Source organism: Neopsephotus bourkii, unplaced genomic scaffold (assembly GCF_033783945.1).
Source record: "Neopsephotus bourkii isolate Nb327-2 ecotype Australia unplaced genomic scaffold, CSIRO-AGI_Nbou_v1 NB_230, whole genome shotgun sequence".
Lineage (NCBI taxonomy): Eukaryota > Metazoa > Chordata > Aves > Psittaciformes > Psittacidae > Neopsephotus > Neopsephotus bourkii.
In genome coordinates, this window is record NW_026900740.1 from 325025 (window position 1) to 351959 (window position 26935).

At 43.2% G+C, this 26935-nt stretch overlaps 2 protein-coding genes and 1 long non-coding RNA gene across 10 annotated transcripts in view; 1 reads left to right on the forward strand and 2 right to left on the reverse strand.

Moving 5' to 3' along the window:
* The window catches only part of MLXIP (MLX interacting protein), a 45475-nt gene extending 42945 nt beyond the window's left edge, over positions 1–2530 (reverse strand). For 2 of the 3 annotated variants that reach the window (XM_061344569.1, XM_061344568.1), the window contains exon 1: positions 2085–2529. In XM_061344569.1, coding sequence (XP_061200553.1) covers positions 2085–2455 — 371 coding nt within the window. In that variant the 5' untranslated portion in view covers positions 2456–2529. Of the gene's footprint in view, positions 1–2084 lie in introns of all 3 variants that reach the window. The other variant, XR_009724075.1, reaches the window with a different exon arrangement.
* LOC133207568 (uncharacterized) lies at positions 2051–6218 on the forward strand. Its single transcript, XR_009724080.1, has 3 exons — positions 2051–2182; positions 3236–3577; positions 4736–6218. It is a non-coding gene; the product is annotated as an uncharacterized LOC133207568 (long non-coding RNA).
* Positions 6219–6404: 186 nt separating this feature from the next.
* Positions 6405–26902, reverse strand: BCL7A (BAF chromatin remodeling complex subunit BCL7A). 6 transcript variants are annotated; one of them, XM_061344592.1, is made up of 7 exons: positions 26655–26811; positions 22698–22806; positions 19053–19134; positions 15574–15670; positions 13540–13707; positions 10615–10736; positions 6405–9640 (listed from the first exon to the last, which is right to left on the reverse strand). In XM_061344592.1, exons 2-7 carry the CDS (start codon positions 22730–22732, stop codon positions 9569–9571), a joined length of 576 nt encoding a protein of 191 aa, XP_061200576.1. In that variant the 5' UTR covers positions 22733–22806; positions 26655–26811; the 3' UTR covers positions 6405–9568. The 6 variants fall into 6 exon arrangements, with proteins under 6 accessions (XP_061200576.1, XP_061200574.1, XP_061200577.1 ...); XM_061344590.1 differs by lacking the exon at positions 22698–22806 and having other exon boundaries at positions 26655–26901; XM_061344593.1 differs by lacking the exon at positions 22698–22806 and having other exon boundaries at positions 10570–10736; positions 26655–26901.
* Between the last annotated feature and the right edge of the window lie 33 nt (positions 26903–26935).

Genomic DNA, 26935 nt, shown 5'->3' on the forward strand with positions numbered 1-26935 from the left:
TTGTGTTGTTGGTTTTTGGTGTTGGCCGCCCGTTCCTTTCTAGAGTGAGCTTGTATCCAGCAAAGGCAACATGAAAAATGTAAACACAGAGTCTGCCTGTTTTGTCAGTGCTAGGTCAGATAGACAACCATGGGGAGGATACAGCTGAGGCAACAGTGATGAAAACATCCCATAAGCCAACAAGGATCAAATCAGCACAAAAGGGAGGTGCCATTTACATGTGCTCCCTGAGGAGAACACGACAGCGAGACCACTTCTAAGTTGGAAAAGCTCAACCTACATCAATCGCTTGTTAAACAGATGACTCCTTACTTCAGACCCATGTTCCTCACCCTAAATTAGATGTTCCAAAATTATTTTAATCCATTTTAGACCCAAGTTTACAACTGGTTCGTTAAGCAGATTTTAAAAACTGATCACAAAGCCATTGAGTAAGGAGGCTGAACCTGGGCAGGATGTTTCAGGGTTGCAACGAAGCAAACCTTAAGGTATCCAAGCAGAGAAGCATTAAGAGCATGATCTTCTTTGGTAGCCTGTAGGGTATTTTCTGCCTTACCCCCAACAAGCAAGATAAAATCATTTCTGCTGCAACAGATGTGGTGCTCAATTTATGCATCCGCAGCAGAGTTCCCTATTGCCAAATGAGCATCACAGAATTATTCCTTTGCATCAGAGGTGATCCCTGGTTTTAAATCCCAAGTGGGATATTGTGGAAGCACAACATAAAATGAAGCCGATGGAGGCCACTGAGCAGACACGCATGAAGAGAGAGGCTTGTTCTCTCCCTCACGGTGCTTGTGGTTCCTTTGCATGTTCCGCTCAGCTTGTACAATAAAGCCTGGTTAATTTTTAGTTAAGTTTTACATTTTTATTTCTTCTATAAAGGCTGATGGCCATTCTTGAACACACCTTATCACACTTTCGCCCTCTTGACAGTAACTAACCATTCGTTTGGTAAAAATTACCAAAATGAGAAGATTACTTACATTATATTTTCTTGCTACCTGTACAGAACAGGTAGTTCTGTTGTTTCCTCTTCACTGAGCAATACTTAAAGAGAGGAATTGGAAGTGGGCAAAGTTAATTTTCTTTTAAGAAGCCAAGATGGTTCCTATAAATGACAATATCTCTGCTGACACGCTCAGAGGTGTTTTCCATCATCCATCAGCTTCCTAAATACACTGGGTAGTGAACATCAGACTGGATCCAGTTTCTGCTATCTCACACGGAACAAAAGACTCAAGCGGGCACACATCTTCCCAAAACACCCCTATTCCACAGCTCTGCCTCCATTTTGGATGGCAAACAAAGGGGATAAATGCTAATATAACGCCTTATCGAACAGATGAAAAGCAAAACTCAAGTGTGAGCAAAAAGTGCAGATAAACCCAGGAAGTGCTACTACCACCGGAACAAAGGGAACAATGACAGACCCCACGTTCTTCTATTTGGGATAAAAATAAAATCTGGGGAGGAGGAAAAGGAAAAGGAGAATCGGCCGATTTCACCCGGAGCAGGGCACCAGCGTTTACTTTGCCCTTTAAGGACCTCTCTCCTGAGACTCTCCACACTAACTCCAAGCCTGGCCATGAGATGCTGAGCGCCTTCTGGTGCCACGGAGAGCCCGCAGGGGCAGCTCGCAGTCCCTCGCCGGGATGAGGTCCCAATTTCCCTCACACTCCCCCCTCCACCCAAGCGCCTCTCCTCGCCCCCAGGCCTGGGTGAGGCGGCAATGACAACCCCTCCGCTCACCCCACACCATCCCCGGCCACGCTTGGCCGCCGTGGGCACAGGCCTAGGGCAAGAGCCGGCAGGATCCTCAAGTCCGCTGAAAACAAAGGCTACACGAAGTCCCACGCGTGGAGGGGGGGGGGGGGTACCACCGCCTAAAGGCGCCGCTCGGCCGCCCTCACAGCCCCGGCCGATCGCTTCAGGCCTAAACCCCACCTCACCTCACCTCGCCCTCAGGTCCCCCCCGCAACGCCCAACCGGGGCTTCCCCCGCGGCCGTGACTCACTGCGGGACCCGCTCGGCCCCTCCGCGCCCCCCCCCCCCGCCCCGCGGCCCAGGGCGGCGGCCGGTACCTGTAGGCCAGGGACATGCACTCGAAGAGCTTCGTGAGGGAGGCGTCGATGCTGAGGCGGCCCCCGGCGCCGCCGCCGCCGCGGGCCGCCCCGAACTGGTAGGTCTGGCAGGTCTGCTCGTTGACCGTGTCGAAGTCGTAGCCCTTCTTGGGCGGGTGCTCGCTGTGAGGCGACGAGACCATGAAGTGGCCCGAGTGGATGATCTGGGGGCCCGGGGGCTGCCCCCGCCGCGGCCCGCACCGCCGTCCTCCGCCCGGCGAGGCGCCCCCGTCGTCCGTGTCCGACGAGTCCTCGTCGGGCTCCGTACGGGGAGACAGCGGCCCCGCCGCCCCGATGAGCCGCGCCGGCCGCATGAACACGTCGGCGGCCATGGCCCCGCTGCCGCCGGCCGAGCCCGCCGCCCGCTCTGCGCCGCCTCCGCCCGGGGCCGGCCCCCGCCGCGCCGCGCCGCCGCGCTTAAAGGAGCCGGAGCGGCAGCGCTCCTCCCCCGCGGCCTGCGCCCGCCTCAGCCCCGGTCCCGCAGCGGAGGGCCCGTCCCGCCATTGCCACCCCGAGGCCGCTTCCTCTCGACGCCCCTGAGGCAGCGTCCCCTCAGGGACAGCCCTGCGCCATCGCCGCCCACGCCGAAGGCCACCAGGAAGCACCCATGAGGGCGGTTTCCCTCAGTGGACGCCGCAGCCCGCCATGACCCCGCAGGTCGCTTTCCCTCACGGCAGCCCCTGAGCCCGCTCTCCCTCCCGCCACTGCCCTTCGGGTACCGGAGGAAAGGGCAGGACCATCCCGCCTCCTTCCACACACAAACACAACAGACGGCCGTTAAGTGACACTCGCCATGCTTCACCCTTCCCCTTGCACCACTGCCCATCAAACAGTCACCTCAAGTCACCTTGAGTCATCATGCTGCTGCTGGCCCGTTCCTATTGCTTCAAGGGCTATCCTCACTCCTCTCTGGGGGCTGCTGGTTTAAAGGCTCCAGCGTGGCATTCCCATCAGCAGGACGATGTCAAGGGGCTCAGAAACCATTCCTAAACTGAAGGGACTCATGACCATGAGAAGATGCAGAGGACAGCCCAGAGCTGGCTGAAGCATGATGGGAGTGACTGCGCTAGGAACATTCAATGGCTTTAAACTAATGCAGTAAATTGCTCCAGAAGAAGCCTGCAACTACAGAGAAAGGGTCAGGACAGGGGTTGTACTGCCAGCCTGCTGCTCACACCTACCCCAGGTACCTGCTCGTACGTGCATAAAGGCTGCACGGTTGATCCAGGGACAGCAAAGATCAGATTTCACCCTGCTTAAAAAGCGTAAAGGAAGCAATGGATCCTGTAAGTCACCAAGCAAGCACAGCGACAGTAGACGTATTAGCCTGGGGAGAGAAGAGCAGCTTACAGCACAAGAGCCCATATACATATGTATGGGTGAACAAAGAGGAAAGATCTCTAGCTCGCCCTGTAAAGCAAACCTCCATCACCAGCAGAGCACCTGCGTTCTAGGTGGGATACTCCATTTGTACTAAATTGCTTATATTCTCTCAGTTCTAGGAAGTCATACATAAAAGCAAAAACCAGTCACGCTCAGGAAGGGAAAAAACCCAAACAAAACAAACATTACATTGCCACGTGCTTCTGCTTTGTAAAACTAGAAGTAAGATCAAGGAAAATTCAGGAGACACACAGCAAGTCTTGGGCACAGGGGGAAGAGGCATTTCTGCAGTATCACAGTTATGCCCTTGCAGTGATCTAATATATTCCATTACAGAGCATGAAACCAAGACGGGTCACTGTGTTTAGGTCAGGAATGGGAGGTCAAATACTTCCCCACACATGAAAGGAGCGGTAAGGCATGATCGTATCATGTGAGGGCTCTGTTAGAAATCCTTAAAACTCAAGACTAACATTTAGCTTAGTCAGCATCACACAGGGCTAAATTCTTCAGAAAAGGCCACAGAGATATTTAGTTTCAAAGCTGATTATTGCTCCCTTATATTAATGTTGGCCTAAAATAGAGACAGAAAAAAACCCAATGCTGCCTCCCAGCAAGGCATCCTGATGGGAGTACTTTAAGTCCTAAAAATGAAAACATTTCAAAACAACATTCATAGCTTTACAATACCTATTTTAAATCATCCATGTAGTTTGTTAAGAAGTAAACCTCAACTAAACAAAGAAGAAAATCCCAATCACACATCAGGCAGGATATAGAACTTCCATGACATCAGACTATCCATCTACCCCACAAAACTGTAAGCAAGCCACACTTGCTTCTTCCTGTATGAAATGGGGGGGGGTTACTTGTTGAAATAAAGTCAGTAGGTAGAATGGATTTTTCTAAGCAGTTAGCAGTACACCAGCCCATCATTTAGAACAGTTGTAGCAGTGTTAAGCTCAAAGATTTGATGCAGTTCAAGGTTTTCTCTCTAGCTTCCTCGGTGTAAACACTGCAGGTGCCTGGAAAGCAGCAGCCCTTAAAATAAATCCAGTTATTTTCGAGACAGACCTCCCGGTTTGCCTTTTTAAGAGCAGCATTAAGGTGATCAGCAACAGGTCAAGGCTCCCAGCTATCCTCTCCTCCTCCACAGTAATTCGAAGAGAGGGAAACACTAAGGGACCACAGCAGCATCTTTTGTTTCCTTTCTTACTCTTTCTTTTCAGCAATCTGCAGCGCAAGGTGAAACACAGGCCACCATCTTCTGATGATGTTCCTTCAACAGCACAGGCTTTTAGCACAGGAGGAGACAGCTATTTACCTGCTCAGAATTCAGCTGTAACACACTGAACAGAGTCAAGCTGTTTAAAAATACACCCGCAGTGTACTCCACAACACTTAGTGGTAAGAGATTACCCTCCTAGATCTACAGACGGGAAGATAAGCATTCCCATTCTGATGAGGCACAAGAGCTGAAGGGATCTTACTCACAGCCTGGCTGTGGAGCTGATTGCAGGCACTGGAGTCCAGCCATCCCTCACCACCCCACTGGCTCCTCTGCCCTTCCTGCTCCTGGGCAAACCACAGGGCCAACCTCCAGAGCCATGCCCTGCTCTGAGGCTACGCTCTTGCTTGCTCCTTCACCCTTTACCAGCACAAGCCTTACCTGTTCAGAGGCCTTTACTTCTGGGACCCATCTTCAATTACATCCTTGTTTCTAACCTGTTCTTTTCTCTCTCTCCAGTTCGCCCTATATACAATTCCTTTATATAAGCCTGCTGATTTAATCTACTAATCCAGAGAAGAAAAAAAAAACACCTAAAATGAGCACTTTTCTCCTCACGTTAACAAATTCAAGTGGTAGAGGAGAGGATGCTATGAGCACCCAGTGAATGCAAGGGAGGCAACAAAACCAAGCTGGGAGCAGGCAAGCTGGCTGTGGCTTACTCTTCTGGCAGGGGTGAGCCAGCATCCCAGTTCAGCTGTCTGTGAAACCACAGGCTGCTTTGGGACAGAGCACATCAAACACTAAAAATAAGCTGGATATTTATATCCCTCTTGAACGTAAAGAATCTTTCCAAAACTCTCCAGGAGTTTTACCCTTGCCAGCATCAGACTTTGGAGCATGTTTCCAAACTGAAGCACGTTTCCACACCGTGCTCTCCTCCCTCCAATTTCAGTTACCACCACAAGTTAGCACCTTAAATGATCAAGTTATCCTGCAGGTTGCTGTAATTACATTGGCCAAATTTATTTGCTACAACAAACTATCTCCACCCCTCTCAGGTCTGTGGCCTACTCAAAGGTGAATCACTTCACATTACCAAATGAGACCCCACCACAGAATGCACATTTAAAAATACAACTTTGAAAACCAGACATTTATTGTGAATTTAAAAAGAAAACCCAAACTGAGCTTCAGTTTCTTGATAAAAATTCTTCACACAGTTGTTCATGTGATTTTTTTATTTTATTTCTGAAATGAAACCATTGTACATTGTACAAACCATAACTACCGATGGAATAAATAAGTGAAAAATTATACTGCTGTACAACACACACACACACAAATCATAAGATGGAAAACGATTAGGTATTGAAGAAAACAAAATTCTTTACACCTTCTAACAGGCCCTTAGATAGAAAGAACATTCCAAAACATGACAATGTTTGATGTATGAAGAGAGCCACCCAAAACCAGTATTTCAGACTGCCTTGATTTTTTTTTTTGTTGTTTTGTTAAGTGCCAGCACTTTTTGGAATGTTTAACAACTACTTTCCCAAGCATAAAAATTCCAAGGAATAGTTCTGCTATAAAATGTTTGGCTGAGTAAATCACTTATCCGGAAGGCCTTCCTACGTGTTCCACAGACTCAGCTAATTCACTTGCTTCGAGTTTCTTTTTTTGTCTTTTATTTTTTATTTCCTTTTTTTTTCTTTTTTTTTTCTTTTGTATTTATTTGTAACTGAAGCTCCAACATTCAGCATTGTAGCAAGGAAGCACTTCTTGATATTTGCACTATTTCTAAAACGTCAGCTGTATGAGAACTTTCAGTCAGCTTGAAGAAAATGACATCTCTCCTTCTGCTCCACGTCTCAATGCTTTCAATAAACCCTTTTACAGGGAGTTCATAAACCAAGTTTCTGGTAGAGATAGGTCCAAACCAAAAAGAAGCTGGATTTAAATCTGGCTTCAAACCTTAGGTTGATTTGAATTTGATGTTCTGGTTTGGTCCCATCTGTACTTTCTGGCATTAAAATGTGTTTAATCACATCCGTTGGCCCATAAATGTTATCAGGCACTTCAAAAAAAGACTAATAACAGTCTTAGACACTATTTTGGATTTCTTCATACCAGATAATGTCAAAGTCTCTTTCCTTAGAGACTGACAATAACGGGTCTAAGGAACCCAAATCTATCTGCTTGTTCAGTTGTCTGTTGTCACTAGAATCTCTGGTTTGAAAAAAAAAAGAACAGTTCTGAATGTATTCTGTATAAGCTGTAAATAAACCATTACTACTTCAGAAATAAAGCCTCTAGGAATAAATATGGTTATGATGCCTTGTCTTGTAAGCCACAGAACAACAAACAGTTCTGAGCAGAAGCCACAGGAGAGAAAAGGAAATTGATAATTAAACCTGTTGATGTCAATAATGCCAATAAATGCTTCTATCTAATGAAAAATTTTGAGGTATTTTTAGTGCTATTTATATATTTTATTTCTTCCTAAAGTACAGGAATTAGTTTCTAAATGAAAAGTCTATTTACTCCCTTGGAAACGTCTACAAAATTAAAGTTAAAAACTTGCTGCGATGCACCTGAAGACCGGGGTTAGTAAACATGACTAGTGTCAGAGGTGGCATCAGACTCGTCTTGTTTTAGCATTAAAAACAACAGAAAGTTAGCAAAGCAAAAATATTCTTACGTTTGAATCTTTCTAGATTTGCCCATTTAATATATCAATAGAACTTCTCACAAAATATCACTTAAATCTGAATGCAATATACATACAAATCAATCGTCATTGACCAGTTATCCACATTTTAGGCATACACACAATTCAAGAGAGAATTCTACCGTTTCATTGCATATATTGTGCAAATATAGGGTTTGTGGTTTTTTTTGGCTCCTCATTTCCTTATTTTCAGAATGTTAATGGACTTCATGATCAGACCAGAAATCCCAAAAACTTATTAGGGAGCACGCTGTTTTCATGAATGATTTGCAATCCAATTTTTATTCAGTTAAAATCCAAAAGGTTTTATTTCAACATAAAGGAAGAGTTCTGGAACTGAGTGTCAGATGTTATTTGGCGTCCAATCCTACAAACATCCTATGGAAGGTCAGTATTGGCTCCCCACTCCACCCTCCTTCTATTCCCTCCCCCCCATTCCCTTATTGTTTCTCATAATAAAGTGGTAATTGCAAAAGCAACAGTAGTCTAAGTACAAGCCATTTTCACTATTGGAGAACCCAGAACTAAATAAGCTTAATGAAGAGCTAATCCTCAAAGTGTATCAACTGGAAGCAATGTTGGTTTTCCCCTCCCCATTTAAAAAAGTATTTACAGTTCTTAGCTTACAAACTATAAACCGTTTTCATAGCTGTGAGATCATATTTTAAACGACAAGTTCCATCTCCCACACAGAGTGAAGACAGACTCAGGGCCTGATGCAGCGACACGTGTGTACATCCATCTGTATGTACGTGCATGCGCGTGCACTGAAGGAAGAAATAAGCGGTTCCTACCACCACCGGGTATTTCTAACTGGAAGCTCACCCTGGAAGCACAAAGCCCACTCTAAGATCAGGCCCCTGCGACCTGATGCAGATGGTTTTGCACCTCTGCATGCCACCAATTGGAAGGGAGCTGCACATACTTCGTGCCTGTCCATAGTGTTTCACATTAGCACGCTTCAGCATCCTTGGAAGAAACTTTTCCAATGTTAGGAAGAACCTAACAGTGATGTAGGGACTATGGAAACAACAAGGCTTATCTACAAGACTTGCTGAAAGGAGAAAGGAACCCTCTAATACAGTATTAACCTGGAACACAGAAGTAAACATCTTATACAGAAACAGTACAGTGAAATCCAGTTCAGTGAAAACATGATATCAAAAAAGACCAATTGAAAATAAATTCACTGTGCATTAATCCCTTTGATCCTATTTATGTACATAGTGGAAGTTTTCTGTAAAGCAAGTTGTACCCAGTACAGAGATCTGGACCTAATACTTAAGTATTTTAACTGCTGTGTTATAGTATATATTCAGATCTGGACTATAAATGGTAAACAGATCATGTTAACTTCTGATGAAGTTAAGTACTTAGAAGACCAAATTTACAGTTGCGAATGCCATGCATTCATAAAAGATCTCCACTATAGCTGCTAACATAAAATATCAAGCTCCTTTTTCTCCTTGGACTCCAAGAGTGAAAATGGCTTCCTGACCTGTATTAAAAATTGAAGCACCAGGGATTTAAAAATTAACAACAAAACAAAAACCCCAAACAGAAAAGGAAAAGAGAAACAAGCCTCACTCCATGGCATTATACAAACATAGGCCACTTTGCAAAGGAGACAGTTGCAAAACAACTTCTTTAAAACTTAGCACTGTTTTCAGAACACAAGGCACAAAACAAAAGCAGACGTCACGCCAGAACAATGAACTTCACATGAAAGCTAATACCTGACCTGTACCATCCTTAAATATCTTACATTGTTAAATAGAGAAATGAAAAACACACAAAAAAATAATACAGCAGCAACATAATTGTAATTTTGACTTTAGAAACAGTGCGTAGACCCCTCCTGAGTTGTTTACTCCAACCATTTCAGAGACAGTAACTTAAAAGTTCTCAACGTTTGTTTCACAGGAAGAAAGTTTTCAGTGTCTGAGAAGTTAAACCTTTGTTAGGCTTTCTTGGATTTTTGCTTGGTAACTTGAAAAGTTAGGAGTTCTGTCCTCATCCAAGAGAAGATGCTTAAGTAAGGTTGTTCTAGAATTAAGCCCACTGATGTACCTTACATAAAAACTGACCAGAAAAATCTATAGTCTAAATCTCTTCAACATTTTGTTGGGAAGCCTCTACTTTCATCTTTTTAGAAGGTGGCACTCCTTCAGAGTCCTTAAGGAGGGGGAAAAGAAAAACAACCGTGTTATCATTGCACTGAATTTCAGGCACCACCAAGCAAACCAAAAGCAAGAACAAATCCCTGGTGTGGCATTTGTAAAGCACAAAGCATCCCTGGATGTGATAAATGACATGACCAACTGCATTTACTTCCTGAAGCCACTCCTCTATTTATATCTTACCTCAAACATCTTTACACTTCTTGTCGTCTACAGACAAAGGGCAAAATTCTAGTTCCGGGCTAAAAACCACAGTGAATATTCCAAGCAACAGCCTTGATGCATGGTTATACCCGGCCTTCCCTCAGCTCCACGCTCAAGCACAACCTGCACCAAGCGCACATGGGTTTTCTCCTGCTGCAGCCAAAACAATCTTTACAGGACAGAACACGCAAGGTTTTTGGAAGGTGTGAGGAGTGCACTGAAACAAACCACCCACCCCCAAGGGAAACCAGTGGACTGAGCAGTGCTCTGCCTGAGGGACTCAGTGTGAGCAGGACAAGCCCAGGGTAATCCCTTCCTCCCACACACCATTTTCCAGTAGAGCAGTGAGAGAACATCCAAACATCCTACCCACCAAAAGTAACTTCCCTGACTGCTATATGCATTTACCTTTGTAGAAGGTATTTTACTTCTGACTGGCTCTCGGAAGGGCCTGTCCAATAGGTTAGGTCCAAGCCATTTATTACCATTAAGTTTTAATATTCCCTTACAAAAGTAACACAGCCTGGTTTAGGAAAGTGAAAAGTAAACCAGACCAATCTAGTCTTACTGTTCAAACCATGTGAAATGCAAGAAGCCAGTCCAGTGAGCCACAAAACCAGATACATGGCCATTGAATACTCCACAACTCCACTCCTCACCTTTGGAAATGAGTCTAAATACAGAACTGGCCTCCTTACATGTGCTGTTTAGTAAAAATACTCCTTTCCAAATTCCCAGTAACCAGGCTTTTGTGCTGAAAGTTACCTGAGAGTTTTTAGATGCCTCTGTAATTATATCATTTTCTCCAGAGGACTGGATTTCTGCTTTCTCTGAACTATTCATGGAATTTTCCATTGAAGACTGTGAATTCTGTTCATCAGAGGTATCTGAAATCACAAGAAATAATTTTCAGCAGATAAATTAAAGCATTCAGCAGGGGTTTTTAGGGTGCCTTCTCAATTCTAACACCCCAAACCCATACATTTCACCCACACACGAAACATTAATGATGTTGGCAACACACAAGTGCTGGGCTCAGTCCCTAGAGGGAGCTAAGCTCCCGCACACCCGCTAACACAGAATCATGTCAATGCTATTAGCAAACAAGTTTGAACATCAGCTTTGCAAAGGGGCTGCCCACTTGACAGCAACTTGCTTCAAACCAGAAGGGCAGCTACAAAAAGGGCTGAATGATGATAACGAATGGATCTAAAACTACATCGCTAAGGAGAGAGAATTATTACCTGAATGGAAATTCAGACATATATTTGCAATCCACTTTCTTCTTGATACTGCTTTAAAGATAAACTTTAGGAATGTAACCAGCTTAACCATTGAGGTGGTAGAGTTTTTAATTCAGGTGCATGCTTGTGGAGTTTTCCAGCTTGTCACAGCTCTTCCCTGCTTCCAATTTCCCTGTTTGTTGTTTGGTTGGGTTTTTAATTTGTTGTTTGCTTCTTTGGCCTTTGTTTTGTTTGAAACTCTCCAAGCAAGACTTAAAGAGTACTCAGGTTGAAGCATCCATTCACTTGAAGAGGACACAGGGGCACTTCAGATCCTGGCAGTTTTGACACTGGATGTCCAGAAGCAGAGACAAACAACAAAAACCACCAGCCAAACCCAAACTTTGACTGTAAAAGGTCAGTTATGTTTCCTTCCATACCCACACCAAGAACACTGTAAGGACTGAACCCATTCCTTCCTTCACCTCATTTAAAAATCCTTTTTGACTTCAATACTCAAAAGTAGGCATGGAGTCAAGTTTCATGAAGTCCCTAACCCAAAAAATATACCAATTCATTCTAGATGAAGAGAAATGCAAGATCAAATTTACTTGGACAACACTGGTTAATGAAGATGCATTAACCAGCAACCAATGGATATTTTTGTGGTGTACTGTATGAAAAGCATCATAAGTATTTCCTTGATTTCCTCTGACCGAATTCAAGAGATGAGTAGTCTCAAAGATCACATCCAGCAAACTCGGACAGAACCATCTTCCTTTCCATGTCTCACCAGCAAAGCATGTTCATACTGATGAAGAAACAAGACCCAAGGGTCAGAAGGAATTCCAGTTTCTGCTGTGCACATCTCAGCACACGTTGCAACTTGAGCTAAAGAGCACCCTGTGATGGGCCCATCAGCCTGTGACAAACACACACCTAGAGCAGCTTCCACAACAGATGGCTTAGAGCAGCCCTGTTCTCTTCCAGTTGCTACAGACGACCACCACTCACTCTGCTGCTGACCTTTGCGCAGGGGTATCCAGATTTTAAACTGCCAAGCCCTGAGCAATTCTGATGCCTGCAATGACTTGTGTACACAGCAAAATGTTCCAAATACACTTGTTTTCTTTAAGAAGCCCACATTAGGCATTTCTGACCACTCAAAACTGCCTCGTAGCTTTAAGGGACCTCCCTGATTTGAGTGTAGTAACATGAGATAGATGTACAAGATCATAAGCCCTATTTAGTTGAACAATTTCCTCAGGGTTTGATTGATATAACGCTTTGGTAGGTAAGTCATTATTTAGTATTTTTTTAAACACACCCTATGACCAATAGAAAAAAGCCCACCTCAATAACAAGGGTTTTCTTCCATTTCTTCTCCCTTTCATTCTACAGTAACTGGCGCTGGAACTAATCCAGACCTTGCTGTGATTTTCCCAGACCTAAATTTAGTCAGGGGAGCACGTGGGCCACGTAACAACTTCACACGGGCACGTTCAGGCAGTATTAGACCTAGGAGAAAATCCTTGCTGTTTACGTGCCCGAATCTGCTCCGTGTGTTTCAATTTGTGGGATACGGTGTTTTGATTTATTGCAACTCCAGTTGTCAGATTTTAACCCCAATTAGCAATGACAACACTGAACACACTTAACCCATCCCCTGCTACCACTGAGATAAAAGCTCTAAATTTAAATTGGTTACTGGCTCTACTGAGCTAAGAACTAAATCAGGAGGGCATAATTTAATTGCTTTGCTATGGGAAGAATTCTGCAACCAAATCATTAGAATGATGTTAAGGACATCTTTTATCTGTTATAATAGGATGAAGAAAGTTATCTTCCCAAGAATATAAATACGGAGCACGTTTCAATTACCCAAAATACCATTTGAAGAGTGAGGTTCAGAACAATCTCTTAACCCACATGTATTTTTAATCTGTGCACAACAGCAGAACAATCTTGTAATGCTTTTAGAAAATTAGGACATGATTCAGAGCTAACTTTTGAATAAATAATTAGCAGGTTAAAAGCAATTACATTCGAGTTTACACAATTAAAAGAGTCATTTCAAAGTATCTCACCTCTGTTTTACTGTCACACTACATAATGAACATTCACAGATCTACAGAAGTAATAGTTCCTCAGACTCGTGTGATTACAGGAGCAGCCATTTCAAAGATTACTGTATTCCTTCTTTCAAGACCGAGATTATGACAACAATGAACCAAGTATGTTGTTTGTTTCCTCTCTCAAAAGACCCTGATGTCAATCTCACCCTTCCAGTTCTATGACAGCGCCACCAGTAAACCAGAGAGATTAAAACCCATTTTGTCACCACTGAGAATTCAGAAACCATCTTTCAAATTGTTATTATTCAGTTTTTAAAACTGATAAGCAAATAAATGATACACTAAAGGACAATGGTTGTTGTTTGGCTTGAAAGGTGGTCTTTTCAGCTTACCTTCTGAACCAGGCTGCTCCTTTGCTTCTGCCTGAGTTTCGTCAGACTTGACTTCAGTGCCGTCTGCTTGTGTTGCCAAGTTCTGTTCTGGTGCTGGACTTGAATTACTACTGTTTTCTTGTTTTATTGGAGAAGCATCAGCTATTGAACTCTGGTTGCTGTTGTCATCTGTTAAGAAATGAGTTAAAACCAAGAATGTCTCATATGACAAGATAAAAAACACCCCTGAATTCTTCCATATTTATTCCCTGATAACAGAGGATACAATCTTAGCTTGCTGGCAATGCAGTCCAAGCATTTAGACTTTTTCCCACGTTACCACTATCTTTGCTCTTGCATCTTATGCTGCAAGACAGGAGTTTTCTATCAGTTATCAAAAATCAGAGAACTTCAAAGTGCTCTTACTAATTTTATACATTAAAAACGAGAGTGTTTTACTCAGATCTTGTCCAAAAGAACCCAAAACTTCATAATATGAGTAAAACATACCACAAGACACAACAGTCTCGTTTTATAGCTCATATAACACAGGGCTAGTAAAGTGTTCATGCTGCAGCTTACAAACACCCATCACTACAAGGTTCAGATGAGCAGTTTTCCAATTGTCCCCTGAAGGCAAAAAAACAAACCCAACAGCTACAAACCCAACAAAACCCCATCGAAGTCAAACTGCAACATCCATTCCCAATATCAACAGTTTCCACGTGGTAATTGTCCAAAACCTTGGATCACAGTAACTTTATGCAGCACAGATTGCCTCTGTAGTTAACAGGAAATACTCTGCCTGCATCCTCTTCCTGAGAAAGGCGGTGACAGTGGTTTACAGATCTTGGCTAATATTTCATGGATAGCAGTGGGGCGCAACTGCCTGTAATCTTTAAGACAGATTACCAACCATGGATAACCAAAGAGGGAATTTCCTGCTCCCCAAAGAAAACTAACCCAGCAAAACACTGTTAGTTAAATCACCAGCATGCAAGTTAATCTCATTCCCTCTGCATCTGGACAATCATTACATCCAAAGGACTTCAGGAACACATGACTCGTGATGGGACCATCTCTTTTCAGAGCAGCATGAAGTCAGATCAGTGTCAGTTTATAATGAAATTGTACAGTGTGGCTTAAACTCACAAATAATAAACTATAGAAGAGCAAGCAGTATATTCACATCACGGATGGGAGAGACAAGACATCAGAAAATTAAATGATCTGACTAAGGCAAAAGCTATGAAGTTTGAAACATGAAAAATTAACCCAGATCTGTGAACATCCTGCTCAGTCCTTTAGCTGCAAGAGCACACTTGCTGGGAACACTGCAAAAACCAACCGGGGGGCAATACAAACGCAAATAAAAGTGAAATGAAAAATTTACAACCCACTAAAAAGTGAACCCTTCTCATCAGCTCAAATACGGCATTCTCAGCCAGAATTGTTATCCAAACACCTAGAAGGTAAAAACTGAAACAGAGCTGAGCTGTGCAAGCTCCTCTGTCCTAAACACCAGGTAAACACTCAACAGCAGTTCACACTAAAAAGCTGACCTAATAGTGCCTGACTATCATGCAAAAAGCTCAGTGTTTTCTTAACCCACTGATCTCCTCAACCTGAAGCAGGAGGAAGACACCTCAGAACCAGACTTCACTTTTTTGGTTCTTGCAGAATTCTTTTGACCTCAATCACCTACATAACCTGCACAAATTATAGTAAGTGCCACTGAGGCTTTGGGGGTCTTCTGGATCTTCAAGCAGCAAACCCAAGAGTTACTACTTCACACAAGTGTAGCATTTTGAATGCTAGATACTCTGTTTTTAGCTCCTCTAACAATTCTTTTCCCCACACACAGCCCAAATAAAAACAGTATTTAAACAACTGTTAGTATATCCACGGAAGAGAGTTCCAAGGTACCAAATGAGTATCTGATGCTGTTTTCACTGACTCAACCATACCATCCATACATCTGAGCAACAGAGAATCTGACACTGTTGGCTTATACTGTCATAGCTGTGTAATAGGGGCTGCCCTTCTCCCACTCACCATGCATGTCCATCATCCCTGGGGAGGAGCTGTTCTCTGGAGTGGTCACTTCAGACCCACATTTTTCATCTTTGCCTTTTTTCTTATTCTTATTTTTCTGAAAAACAAAGGGCATCACAACCAAATTAGACTACTGCCATGAACAGAAACCCATGCTGCAATAGAACACCCTTTCCACTCATTACTTCTGTATCTCACAATTCCAAGTGAGAAAAAAAGCCAGTGTAATAATAACTGACATTATCAATAATGTATTAGTCCCAGTAACTGCAGGGCTGGTTTTCTAATACATGACACAAAACACTAAGATAAACAGGGTTTTATGTATAAATTATAGTTACAGTTAGCACTTAAATGTGATCTTGAAGGTCTTTTCCAACCTAAATGATTCTAAGTCTTTCATCTTCAAACAACTGCACAATTTTTGTTAAAAGTCCAAAAGTTATCAATACCCCTCATTCTACAAACAGAGGATCTGAGGCACGATGATTAAATGGCCTGCTCCAACTGAGTTGGAGAACCTGGCAAGTGCTGGCTGGTAACTTTGTACTCAGGCAAAAGAGCTCCAAAAGCAAGGGCAAGAGAACCTCTGCTATACCACAAAGGAAGAACACTGCTGATCAGAGGCAGGGCTAAGACTTGTGTCCTGAGCTTATAGCTCTGCTCACTGTATGGCTTATGCATAACAACACACCACTACAAAACTCAATACACTCTCCTTTTCATATCAGAAAGCTTGCAGAATACACCTAGACAATATGTGTGCATGCACAACAGGAATGATAACAGATGTAGAATTCTAACACTACAGAGACTGCTTTTTACCTGTATCTCAATGAGCAACACTGCAGAGACCTCCTCCTCCAACGAATGCTGTTTCTTCATTACAACTAATAGATTACAACTAATAAGAAAAATCAGACTGGCCTAAAACAAAGCACGTAAGCGAGACAGTCCTATGCGAACAGTAGGTCACAACATACTCATGACTGAACAACAGTATGGACTGAAAGCACTAAAACAAAGGAGGAGACAGTGGCATCCATCACGTGGGGAATCTGCCTCTGCTGAGGGATGCAGCATTTCCAATGAGGAGGTGATGTAATCAAGTCTCACAGCAGAAGGAGCCAGCTGCACTGACTGCTTCTGCAGGACCCTGCCCGCCTGCAGAGAGCACAGCTCAAAGCCTGACTCCAGGAAGAACGGCCGGCAACCCATCCGTTCGGAAAAGACAGTGTCCTCCAAGGAGGGAACTAAACCACAGCCAAATACTGTCTAAGACTGCAGAAGAAATTCAACAAGTGATATCTGGAAGGACTTTTCCCTCTATTTTAAACAGATTATTAGGCTCATTTTTAAATCGTCTTTTTGCTTCAGAGAAGTCAGATTTTATTCCCTAATATGTGAAACAGACGTGAAAGCACACGCACTTCCTCAGCTTTGCAAAATGAAAGTTCAGAAGGGACATAACCTCTCTGAGGTTTAGTGGTTTTGTTTCTTTGTTTCCCAAGGTGAAAAGGACACTCTTGCCACAAGAGAAATACTGAAAATGACTGTGAGCAATTTAAGCTGGAAAGTTTTCTTAGAAAGGGTTAGGCATCAAAGTGTGACGTCCTACAACAGCCTTGTTAAACTAGGAGGAGGAAAGAGCCTAGCTAATTCTACTTCAAAGAAACGTCAGTGTCTCCGAAACAACATATAGAAGGGGGCAAATAATGTAATCTGTGTTCACTAAACACAAAGCCAACTTCCATTTGAAACATGAAGTATAAAAAAATCCCATTTTTCTAGTCTAGTAAAAAGCAAGTAGTGTCTGCTCCTCACAGGTGGGTGAAATCAGATATAAATGGATGTCCATAGCAAAATTAAACCACCAAGATGACTCCTACCTGGTATTTACTTTTCAAAATAGATGCACTTGTTTTAACTGTGAGAACTTCCAGAGCTAAAAGTCAGAAGCCTTACAACATCAAGCCTGCTCAACTGCAGCTGCCCAATGGCCTCTGCTTGTACTGAACAGAACGTGGCTGCAGGATGCTAAAGTAGCTGGTCTTGAACAAGTGTCCCAATTTCAGCAAATCTGGAGCCTAAACCTAAAGATGATGGCTGAAAACGTACTATTAACCTCTGCACAGAGAGACTGTTACATAAACCTATTCTTCTTAACAGAGAATCTGACTTCAGGTACCAGTCTCCTTGAAAATTCATTCAGAAACTCACTAGAAACCTTATTTTAAGGTTCCATAGTACCCGTCATGCACATACCTTACCTGTGGGAAAACAATTACCAGAAGCTGTAAGCCTAAGTATCGTAAACCTCTCTTTCACATACATAGCACAGCTTTTTTCCCCTATGTATTACAAATAATAAAATCAAGACCAAACATTTGACAACTAGAAATAACAAGCAAGTTTCTTTAAGAAACCAGGAAGCGTTTCCCAGTTCATAAGGGATTACTCCACAGAGATGCTGCTTGAGCACTGGAAGAACACAAGAGGCTCTACCGCAACTCTGACAGTCACTGGTACAACCAAAGGTATAGAAAGAAACAAACTCTGTTTAAGCAGTGCTAATCAAAAGTAGGTCTTGAATTTGTGCTTTGACTATGACAAGATCACTGTCTTGGCTGGAAAAATCATCATTTTTCACATTTAACATAGTAGTTTTCTTCTGGATAGGTCTTATCTCTTATGTCAAATAAAGTAAAAGCACAGCACACATCCAAACTTAGGATGTATTTTCTATTGTATCATTAATTTCCTGTGGTACCATGGTTAATTTTCTCTCTATAACGATATTTCAATTTATAAAATTAGAGCAACATTCATCTGGAGAAATATAATTGTAAGCCCTATCTACTCTGATTTTTACACTTTTAATGCTACATGATTGTAGCATGGCTCATGAATAGTGAACACTAAGAACATAAACAGGATGCACAGACAAAATGTCCAGAGAAAACATATGTTATAAATAGGATCATGTCTGCTGTATTGCTTGGGCTGGACATCTTAATAACAAAGGACTCTCAGTCCCACCAGATTTTTCCTACCTTCAGTGCTTTGCACCTATTTTTGAGCAAAACAGCAGTGATGCACAGATGAACATCCTCTGCACAGTTCCAAACCAGCTACTTGCCTTTAAAACATCACACAGAAAGAAAAGTAATCTCTATCTCAGCCTCCCCTCCCTGCCTCCCAGTTATTATGTTAGAGAAAGGTTTCAAAAATCAGTTCCAAGCTGCCTGTTTAACAGTTATCTGAGACCTGATCCAAGCTGACTGCAGGCAGACTGCCACCCACTGTGCCATCATCTGCAGAGCGCAGCTTTTCCCTAGAGCTCTTCTATTCAAACACTTGCAAGACCCACACCAGACTTAGCTTTAAGGCTCAAAGAATAGCGAGCCTATTTCTTTTGACTGTCCCTAAACATAAGTGTCTGCATCCTGAAAAAAGCAAGACATCTGCAGGATACTTACATCATCGACTTTAGGCTCTGTTACTGGTACCCATTTGTAAATCCTTAGGGACGTGTCGCCAACTGTCACCCACTTCTTCTCCCTATAAAATTACAATGCAGGAGAAGTTAAACTTTGGATTCAGAAGAAAGTGATCTACTACTGTAAGTTGTCAAGGATTTAAGCAGGCTATTAAGGAGGATGATCTCTATTACATCGTCTTTAGGGCTGCATTGTGCAAATTGTTCTTTGCATTTCACAAACTTGTTAGAGCACTGCTAACCTCCAGATTTCTTAGGGCTGTTACTTGACTAAGTGAGTAACTGCAGTAGCAGTAATAAGAGCTGGATTAAAGATACAGTTAAGAAGAACAGCTGCTAAAAATGCAGATTTAATGCCTACAGTTTTCACTGAAGTTTCTAGAGAGCAGAAGAGGTTTTAGACAGACCAGTGTGTTTTGATTGTCACGAAACTGTTCAATGGTATTAGAAATCTAAATGCATTTTGACCATCTGAGGTTTATTTCTGGGTAGAAATTTGCTGTTAGCAATTTAACATTCACTCAACACTCCTGTCAGACAGCTTTGAAATTCCAGCCTTGGAACCAACAGCATTATTGGTAGCAATATGTGCTGTGATGCAGAATTCAGACTCTGGAGAGCCCAGCTCTCTTGGAAAGGCTGAGGCTATCAGAGAGGGAAAAGCATAACCCATGGCACTCTCTGCTAAGCCCTGCCAGCCAGGCATGAAGTCATGACATTGACAGATTGTGGAGGAAATCTGGCTGGAGGGTGTCACTGCGTTAGGGGGGCACACGGTCACAGCGTGCAGAGATGGAAAGGATGCTGAACACTTAGTTCAGGGATGAATTCCCTGAGCTTTTTACATCAGACTATCAAAACAAAGTCTACAATGCCAGAGAAATTTCATCATGTTTCTGTGATCCGTTTTCAGGTCACAGATTACCACTGCTGGTTCCTGCGTTTCTAATAGAGCTGCAAATGGATCGATTAAAAGTTAACAACAAAGACCAATTCCATTAAATATTCAGGAACATCTGAAATTAATTTGGCACGAGATCTCAAATGTTGTTCTTTTTTCAAAACACATTTAAGGAATAAATTTGGAATTCAGTTATAGACTTAAAAAAAGAAGAAAAAATGTTCTTTGCAGGATGGGAGAAGCTGGATGTGACTCCAAATATATATATATATATATATATGTGTGATAGCTCCAGTTTTAGAAAGGGCTTCCAGAATAAAAAGTAGCCACATTGGACAAATGCCATAAACATCCTCCTCACTATTTGTTTTAGCTACTAAAGCAAATCTTACTTGTTTTCCCTTTAGAGGAGACACTTTCCTGTTTTAAAACAAAACATGTTATATATAACAATTTGATAAGCTTTGGATCTGCCCACAAGGATATTTTAATTAAAGTACAAAATTAATTCAGATTCATTTCTTTCCCACTGCTCTTCCTGGAGCAGAGCTTCTCCTCAGTGTGTTTAGATACATCCATTTGGATACACCAACTGGCTGAAGCATGACAAAACCCGATTTTACACTAATTTGGAGCTCTCCCGCTAGATGTGTTATAAATGACAGTGGAGATGAGGGCATGTCAGTAATGGGAGCATACTTAATTGTGAAGAGATGATCATGATATATTCATATATATTTTTAAGGATACAAGACAAACTAAACTCATTTCTACTTAAGAAAACCTTTGAAATCATGGAAATAAAACCAGCTGGGGTTTTGCTCTGGTTGTTGGGAGAGGTGAATAAATGCTTTTAAAGAATATCAAGATTTTAGTCTTTTCCTACAGCAAAATATTACTCAGAGATGCTGCACTGGAAAACCAAAAGTTCAAGATACCTGTTAGCATCTCAAAGCAGCCTCACACAGCATCTTCACTGGACAGACTGTAGAACACAGGAGGAAACCTATATTAGTAACTTTCCTTCTAGTATTAAAGTTAGACCTGACATTTTAATTCTTTTGAGCTTCTGAAGTATCACTTTAAGTTCTGATAATCCTCAGCTATAGGGACTTTTTTAAGGAATTCAATACACAGTAATTCAGACAACATTGGGAATAAGGATATCTCGTGATGGAAGTACACCAACATCCGCGTCCTGCAAACACTTATGGCTAAAAAGAAAACCCACCATTCATATATGGCTGTTATTCATATATTTTACATGTGTCAGCATTTACAGTATTGAAGGTTTAAGACCATAAAAGTATTAGTAAGAAAAAAGAAGACAACCTACCCTAAAACTTAATCAAATCATTGGCAGCACAAACACAAACTTGTTAACAAAGATGTATAATGACTTTCAGACATTGAAGATCAACAGGGTAAAACAACTTCAGGATTTAAGACGTTTATTGCAAATAAAGCTTTGATTATTATCTGTCATTTTTACTGCCTTTCCATTTCAAAACAAAAAAAAACCAAACCCCCAAAACCACTTCTACTCTGAACACTCACTTTTATCCTATGTGCACAGACACCAACCCAACCTGCTGGTCAGGGGCTTTCCTTTTCATTAGTCAGAACTTTACTGCTGCTGCCCATAATAGAAGTTTGCTGCATGCTGCACAAACTACAAAATATTCTCACTGCTCAAATGCTGCAGTAGGAATGAGGAATTAATCAACTCTCGTGAAACCTTGAGTAGTTTCTCCACCTGGTTTCCTGTCTATATAATGGACCTGCTGTTGAACCCACTCATCCCAAGCCCCTGACCAGAATTCCATCTCTGTAACTCCATTGCATCTTTGTTAAGCAGTCACTAGTCAATACTTTTTATTGCACTGTCCCCTGTCATATAGGTTGATCTTTACATTGACTGGTAGATTGGAGAAGGTGGCTAATGGAACCCCATCATCCTGAGAGGTCACCAGCCAACAGTGTGGCAATTACCAACTTTACCTGACCACATCTAGCTGACAGACTCCATAGCTTTAAAAAAACCCACTTTTTTTTCTTGTTTCAAAACCTCTCCTGTTCCTCCATGAATGACTCAGGAATAACAACACTGGAAAATGGCAACACTTAACATATATACAATATATGTTTTTTCTTTCAAACTTGCACACTGCAAAGGATCTTAACTATTTTAGTTACAGTAAATTCAGAAACTAATCAATGCAACAAACCCTTACATTGATCTGAAATTGTGTTAAAGCATTTTTAAATTCTGAACCATATCTGCACAGCATTTAAAGGACAGCAAGGATACATAGGGTAAGCATTAGTACCAACACTTCTTCAGTGCTTATGCCTGAGGCATACTAATATCCTAGAACTTACATAAATATATTCCAAATCCCCCATTCTAAATAGCCCAAGACTCTTAAATGTATTTATGTTTTTTAACACTAAAGCTCCAAATATTAGTATCAAATTCCATGTATAAAAGTAATATACCGGTGAGCAAACACAACAGTGTATATTACACTTATACATGAAGTGTCAAGGCAGCCTCTGCAGCAGCAATGAGTACTTAGAAACATTTGATGGCACAGAAACAGAAAGCCTTTACTGCCAATATATTACCATCCAAGAAAAGGCTTTCACACCTGTTTGGCCTCCTACCATGACCATCATTTATCACAGTGATCTGAATTTACACAAGTATTTGCTCCCACATACCCCATCTTCTGTTGATGATCACGAAGTGACGTCATAATGCTGAATTTATCACATCACACTCACTTGCATTGCAACAGAGTTTGGTGAAAATCACAGAATTATGACCTCCCTGTGGGATCAAGCAAAGGAGAAAGGGGAATGGAAAAGAAAATGCCATTATTAGACACAAAAAGTGCTGTCAGATGCACAAAAAAGAAGATTTTTTCTTTGAAATACAGGCTTGCTCTTCACAGCACGCCTATTGCCAGGTACGTGTTTGTCTGGTGACTAATACACATGGTGTTTCTCGACCATAATGCAAATACAATAAAATCCCATGTAGCACAAATGAACAAAGACTAACGGTTAAGGAACCTTCTCTCTGAGTTTAAATATGGTGTCTTATGAGAACCCCTTTCACTTACACAGGCCAGTGAGTTTTTAAGCAAGTTCTGCTAGGTTCCACATTGCAACAAGCACCTTTTCTTACAGTAGAGAGAAACATGGCTTATGCATGACAAAACTCTAACACACACCCAACTTCCACTGAAGTCAGAGAGCACATCCTGGCTCAAAAAGAAATAATGAGCCAGAAAGGAAAGGACAATTCAAGGACAGTAACAGCGTTTTTGGGCCACTACAGCACTTCAGTTCCTGCACATACACTGAGTATTTTTACTTCAGCTGCCACTGCTTGAACTACAATCTTAGCAGGAGGGCAAACACAGCCAGTGCAGCAGGCTACACCAGGGGGGCAATCTGGTAGCTGCGAACAGTCTTTTCCCAAAGACATCATGTTAAGAAGCTCCCCATCATAACTACTTCCTTAGAGTGAAAGCCTATTTTAAGAATGAAGCATGAGCAGCAAAACCTGCAGAAGCTCAACCTCGGAGCATTACATACCACACACAGGTATTTTAGCAAGTCTGAATGGAGACGGCGAACAGAAAAGCTACAGCAGCATTGTCTAGAAATCCTCCTCTAACTAGCCACAGCCAGCGATCCCAACCCATGCTACCGGGTAACACTGCCCATGGTGACTTTGCCCCTTAACTGGCACACAACAGGCTTTGCTTTAAGCCACATCCCAAGTCAAGTCCGGCTCTTCAGCTGACTCACTGCCACAATAAACGCTTGGCACTTCTGTAAGTCCTTTCACCAGTTGTCCACGTTCACCTCTGCTTCACAATGTGCTGTCACTATCCCTAGGTCAGGTCAGAGGAAGGTCAAAGGATTTCTGCATGGATACTGCAATTCAGAGACAAGGCCACACAATGGTTCCTGGTACTTTCTCTAAACCAGCCCATTTAGAATCTATATATACCCATCCGTCTTTGACAACAAAAAACAATCCTGTACCTTTCATGATTCAGTGATGTAAATTTATCTCAAACAACTTCTTAAAATAGACGGAAAGAAAAATTGTAAGTCCTGTTTAAAAACAAGAACTACCCTCTTAGCCATGGCCCTTTATCATTTCTGCCACACAAATATAACGCAACCATGTCCTCTGTGAGACACGTGCTCCATGTTTTCTAAACTAGATGTTCATTCATGAGACCGGTTTAAACAAAGAGATATGGTTACATTAATCTCAAGATAAAAACCTTAACAACTCCACTGTTTACTACTAAGTTCCAGTAATACCAGAAGTGCTGGGAGCTCTACAAACACACACAGAGATAGGGCACCTGCATCAAAGGGCTCACTGTCTAAGAATGAATGCTAATTTTCTAAGGAACAAAGCCCGCACTGATGGAAACTGCTTTCCAATAGGCACGTTCATGGATGTGGCAGCAGAGGCATTCAGTAATATTGCACAGTAAAGCTGCTGAACACCTTCACAGATCAATAAAGCTTTGGGCAGCACATAGCGGATCCACTGCCTGCTCGGGAGAGTTGACAGCACAACCTGCCTCTCTACTCATCCTCACAGTGCGAACACACGCAAGTCTCCAACAACTCTGTTCTAGGAGATGCTGGATACAGGGTATTTTAATCTTCAGCGGCTGCATTTCCACACCAGAGCTGTGGATGGCAACAAATTGCTCCTATTATGCAAATACAACTGCACACTTGGAAATTGCCTATGTGGCTCTTCTGAAGATGCAGGAATTGCTAGCGTGTAAAGTTCAATTGAACAAGCCAAGTCTTCCCAAAACATTCAAACCACAAAACACAGAATCTCTCTTGCTAATTCCCTGATGTACTTAACTCTGGAAGGGAATCACAAGATTCACCTTCAAATTAGGATTCCTTTAAGAAAATGGTTTATGTTAACACTTGTGAGATGCGCAGACAAAAAGCCACAGGAATACTTCTGACAATAATCAAAAGAAACATTGCAGGGCTGTATATGAACCCTTTAAAGCAAGTTGTCTCTCTTGAGAGTAAAAACGTACAAAACTATTTATACCATGAGATTTCTGTTTTACAGAGGAAGCCATAGCAACTGACATGATGGCAGAGAGCCCTTGCCAAGAGAGAAGAAATAAATCAGACACTTTGTTGAATGGCCAAGCTTCTACTCCTCTCTGAAACCCACCAGCTAGGTTTCAAAGGAAGCACACTGCACTCATGAATGAAATACCTACAGACAAAACAGTCCCACACATCCAACAATGTTCCTGCTTGAACAAAAGTCCTGTCACATCACTACACATTGTTCTGACCCTTCAAAGCTGCCGCCAGTCAGCAAACAGCGCTTCAAAACACCACCGGAGTAGAAGAGAGTTCCTGAAACCAACCCAACTGCGGTGCTGGGGCTGCTCCGCTCCCCACACAATGGCTGGATTCTCTGAAAGCCCCATCCCGTGCCCTGCGTTATTGGACACACGTCCCGAGTCTTTGTCCAGCTCGAACCAACGGGCCCATTCATGCGCTTAAGGCCATTTAAAACACAACCACCCCATTTCACCCCAATAACAAACACGTTTCAGTGTACGTTTCACTCTTCTTTCACTGAAAGCAAAGCGTTATCGGTGAACTGCAATAAAAGCATCCCCTTGTTTTACCAGTTATGCAGATTAATATTAACCCAAAGGATTTCCCCGTGGATTTCAAACGTTTAAAGAAAGTATTTCAAGATACATGCACAAAGACTACGGAACAATCAGTCAACTTGCTGGAAGAAAGGGATCTGCTCTCGAGTCACACTGGCACTGCTCTTTATCCCATCCAAAACCCCTGATCGCCCGTGGGGAACATCGCAGGGTCTGTTTTACTGCATTGTTCAAACACCTCATGTCGATCTTAATAACAAAAGCAGATTAAAAATAAAAGACAAAAGCGGGAAAATGCCAAAACACGTTTAAGGCCTAACAAAAGAGAACTGCTTCGCACGGGGTACAACCTTTAATTATATCATTTAAAACAAATTCCAGCGGCAATTACACGCTCGCTCGGGATTTACAGCCACCGGAGCGTTTTGTGGGACACGATCCCGCTCGGGTTTGCTGCGCTTACGTGCAAAGCTCGGGAACTTGAAAGGTGAAATAAATAAATAAATAGGGAATTATGCAGAAATAAACTCTCGGGAGCTTTACAGGGGGGGGTTTTGATACTTCTTTGAGCACTATTTCCACACAGACCCTGCGCCGGAGCTCCCCAGGCCCCGCTCCTCGGGGCCCTTTGTAGGGGACGGCGGCGGGAGGAGCCCGGCCCGGTCCGACCCGCCGCCCGCCCCGTCACCGCCCGGCCCGGCCCGGGAGCGGCAGAGCGGGGGTCCGGGGTCGGAGGGGAGCACCGGGGGTCGGCGGGGAGGGGGCTCGGCCGCACAATGGAGCCGCCTCTCGCCCTCACACGCCGCCACCGCCTTCATGTGACTCGCCGGAGCGAAATGGCTTCTGGGTGCCGCCGGCTCCCCGCCCCCCGCGGCCGCCCGGCGAGCTCCGGCCCCGTGAGGGGACAGCGCGGGGGGCGCGGGGAAGGGGTGCGGGAGGGCGGGCGCGGGGTCCCGGCGCGGCGCGGCCCGCTCACCATTTGCGCACTTTCTCGATGGCCGCCATCACCCGTTTGATATCATCCTTCGCCCGGCTCCGGGTCTCGGCCCGCACCGACCGACCCGACATGGTGCTGAGGGGACGGCGGCAGCCTCAGCGGGGAATCCGGCGCTGAACTCGCGGCGTCCGTCGGTCCGTCCGCCCGCCCGCACAATGCTCTCTCCGTTCGGCTCCGTTCGGCACAGCTCGGCTCCGCCCGCCCGCCGGGGGCCCGCGCACTGCGCACGCGCCCCGCGCCGCCGCCGCCGGCAGCCCGCG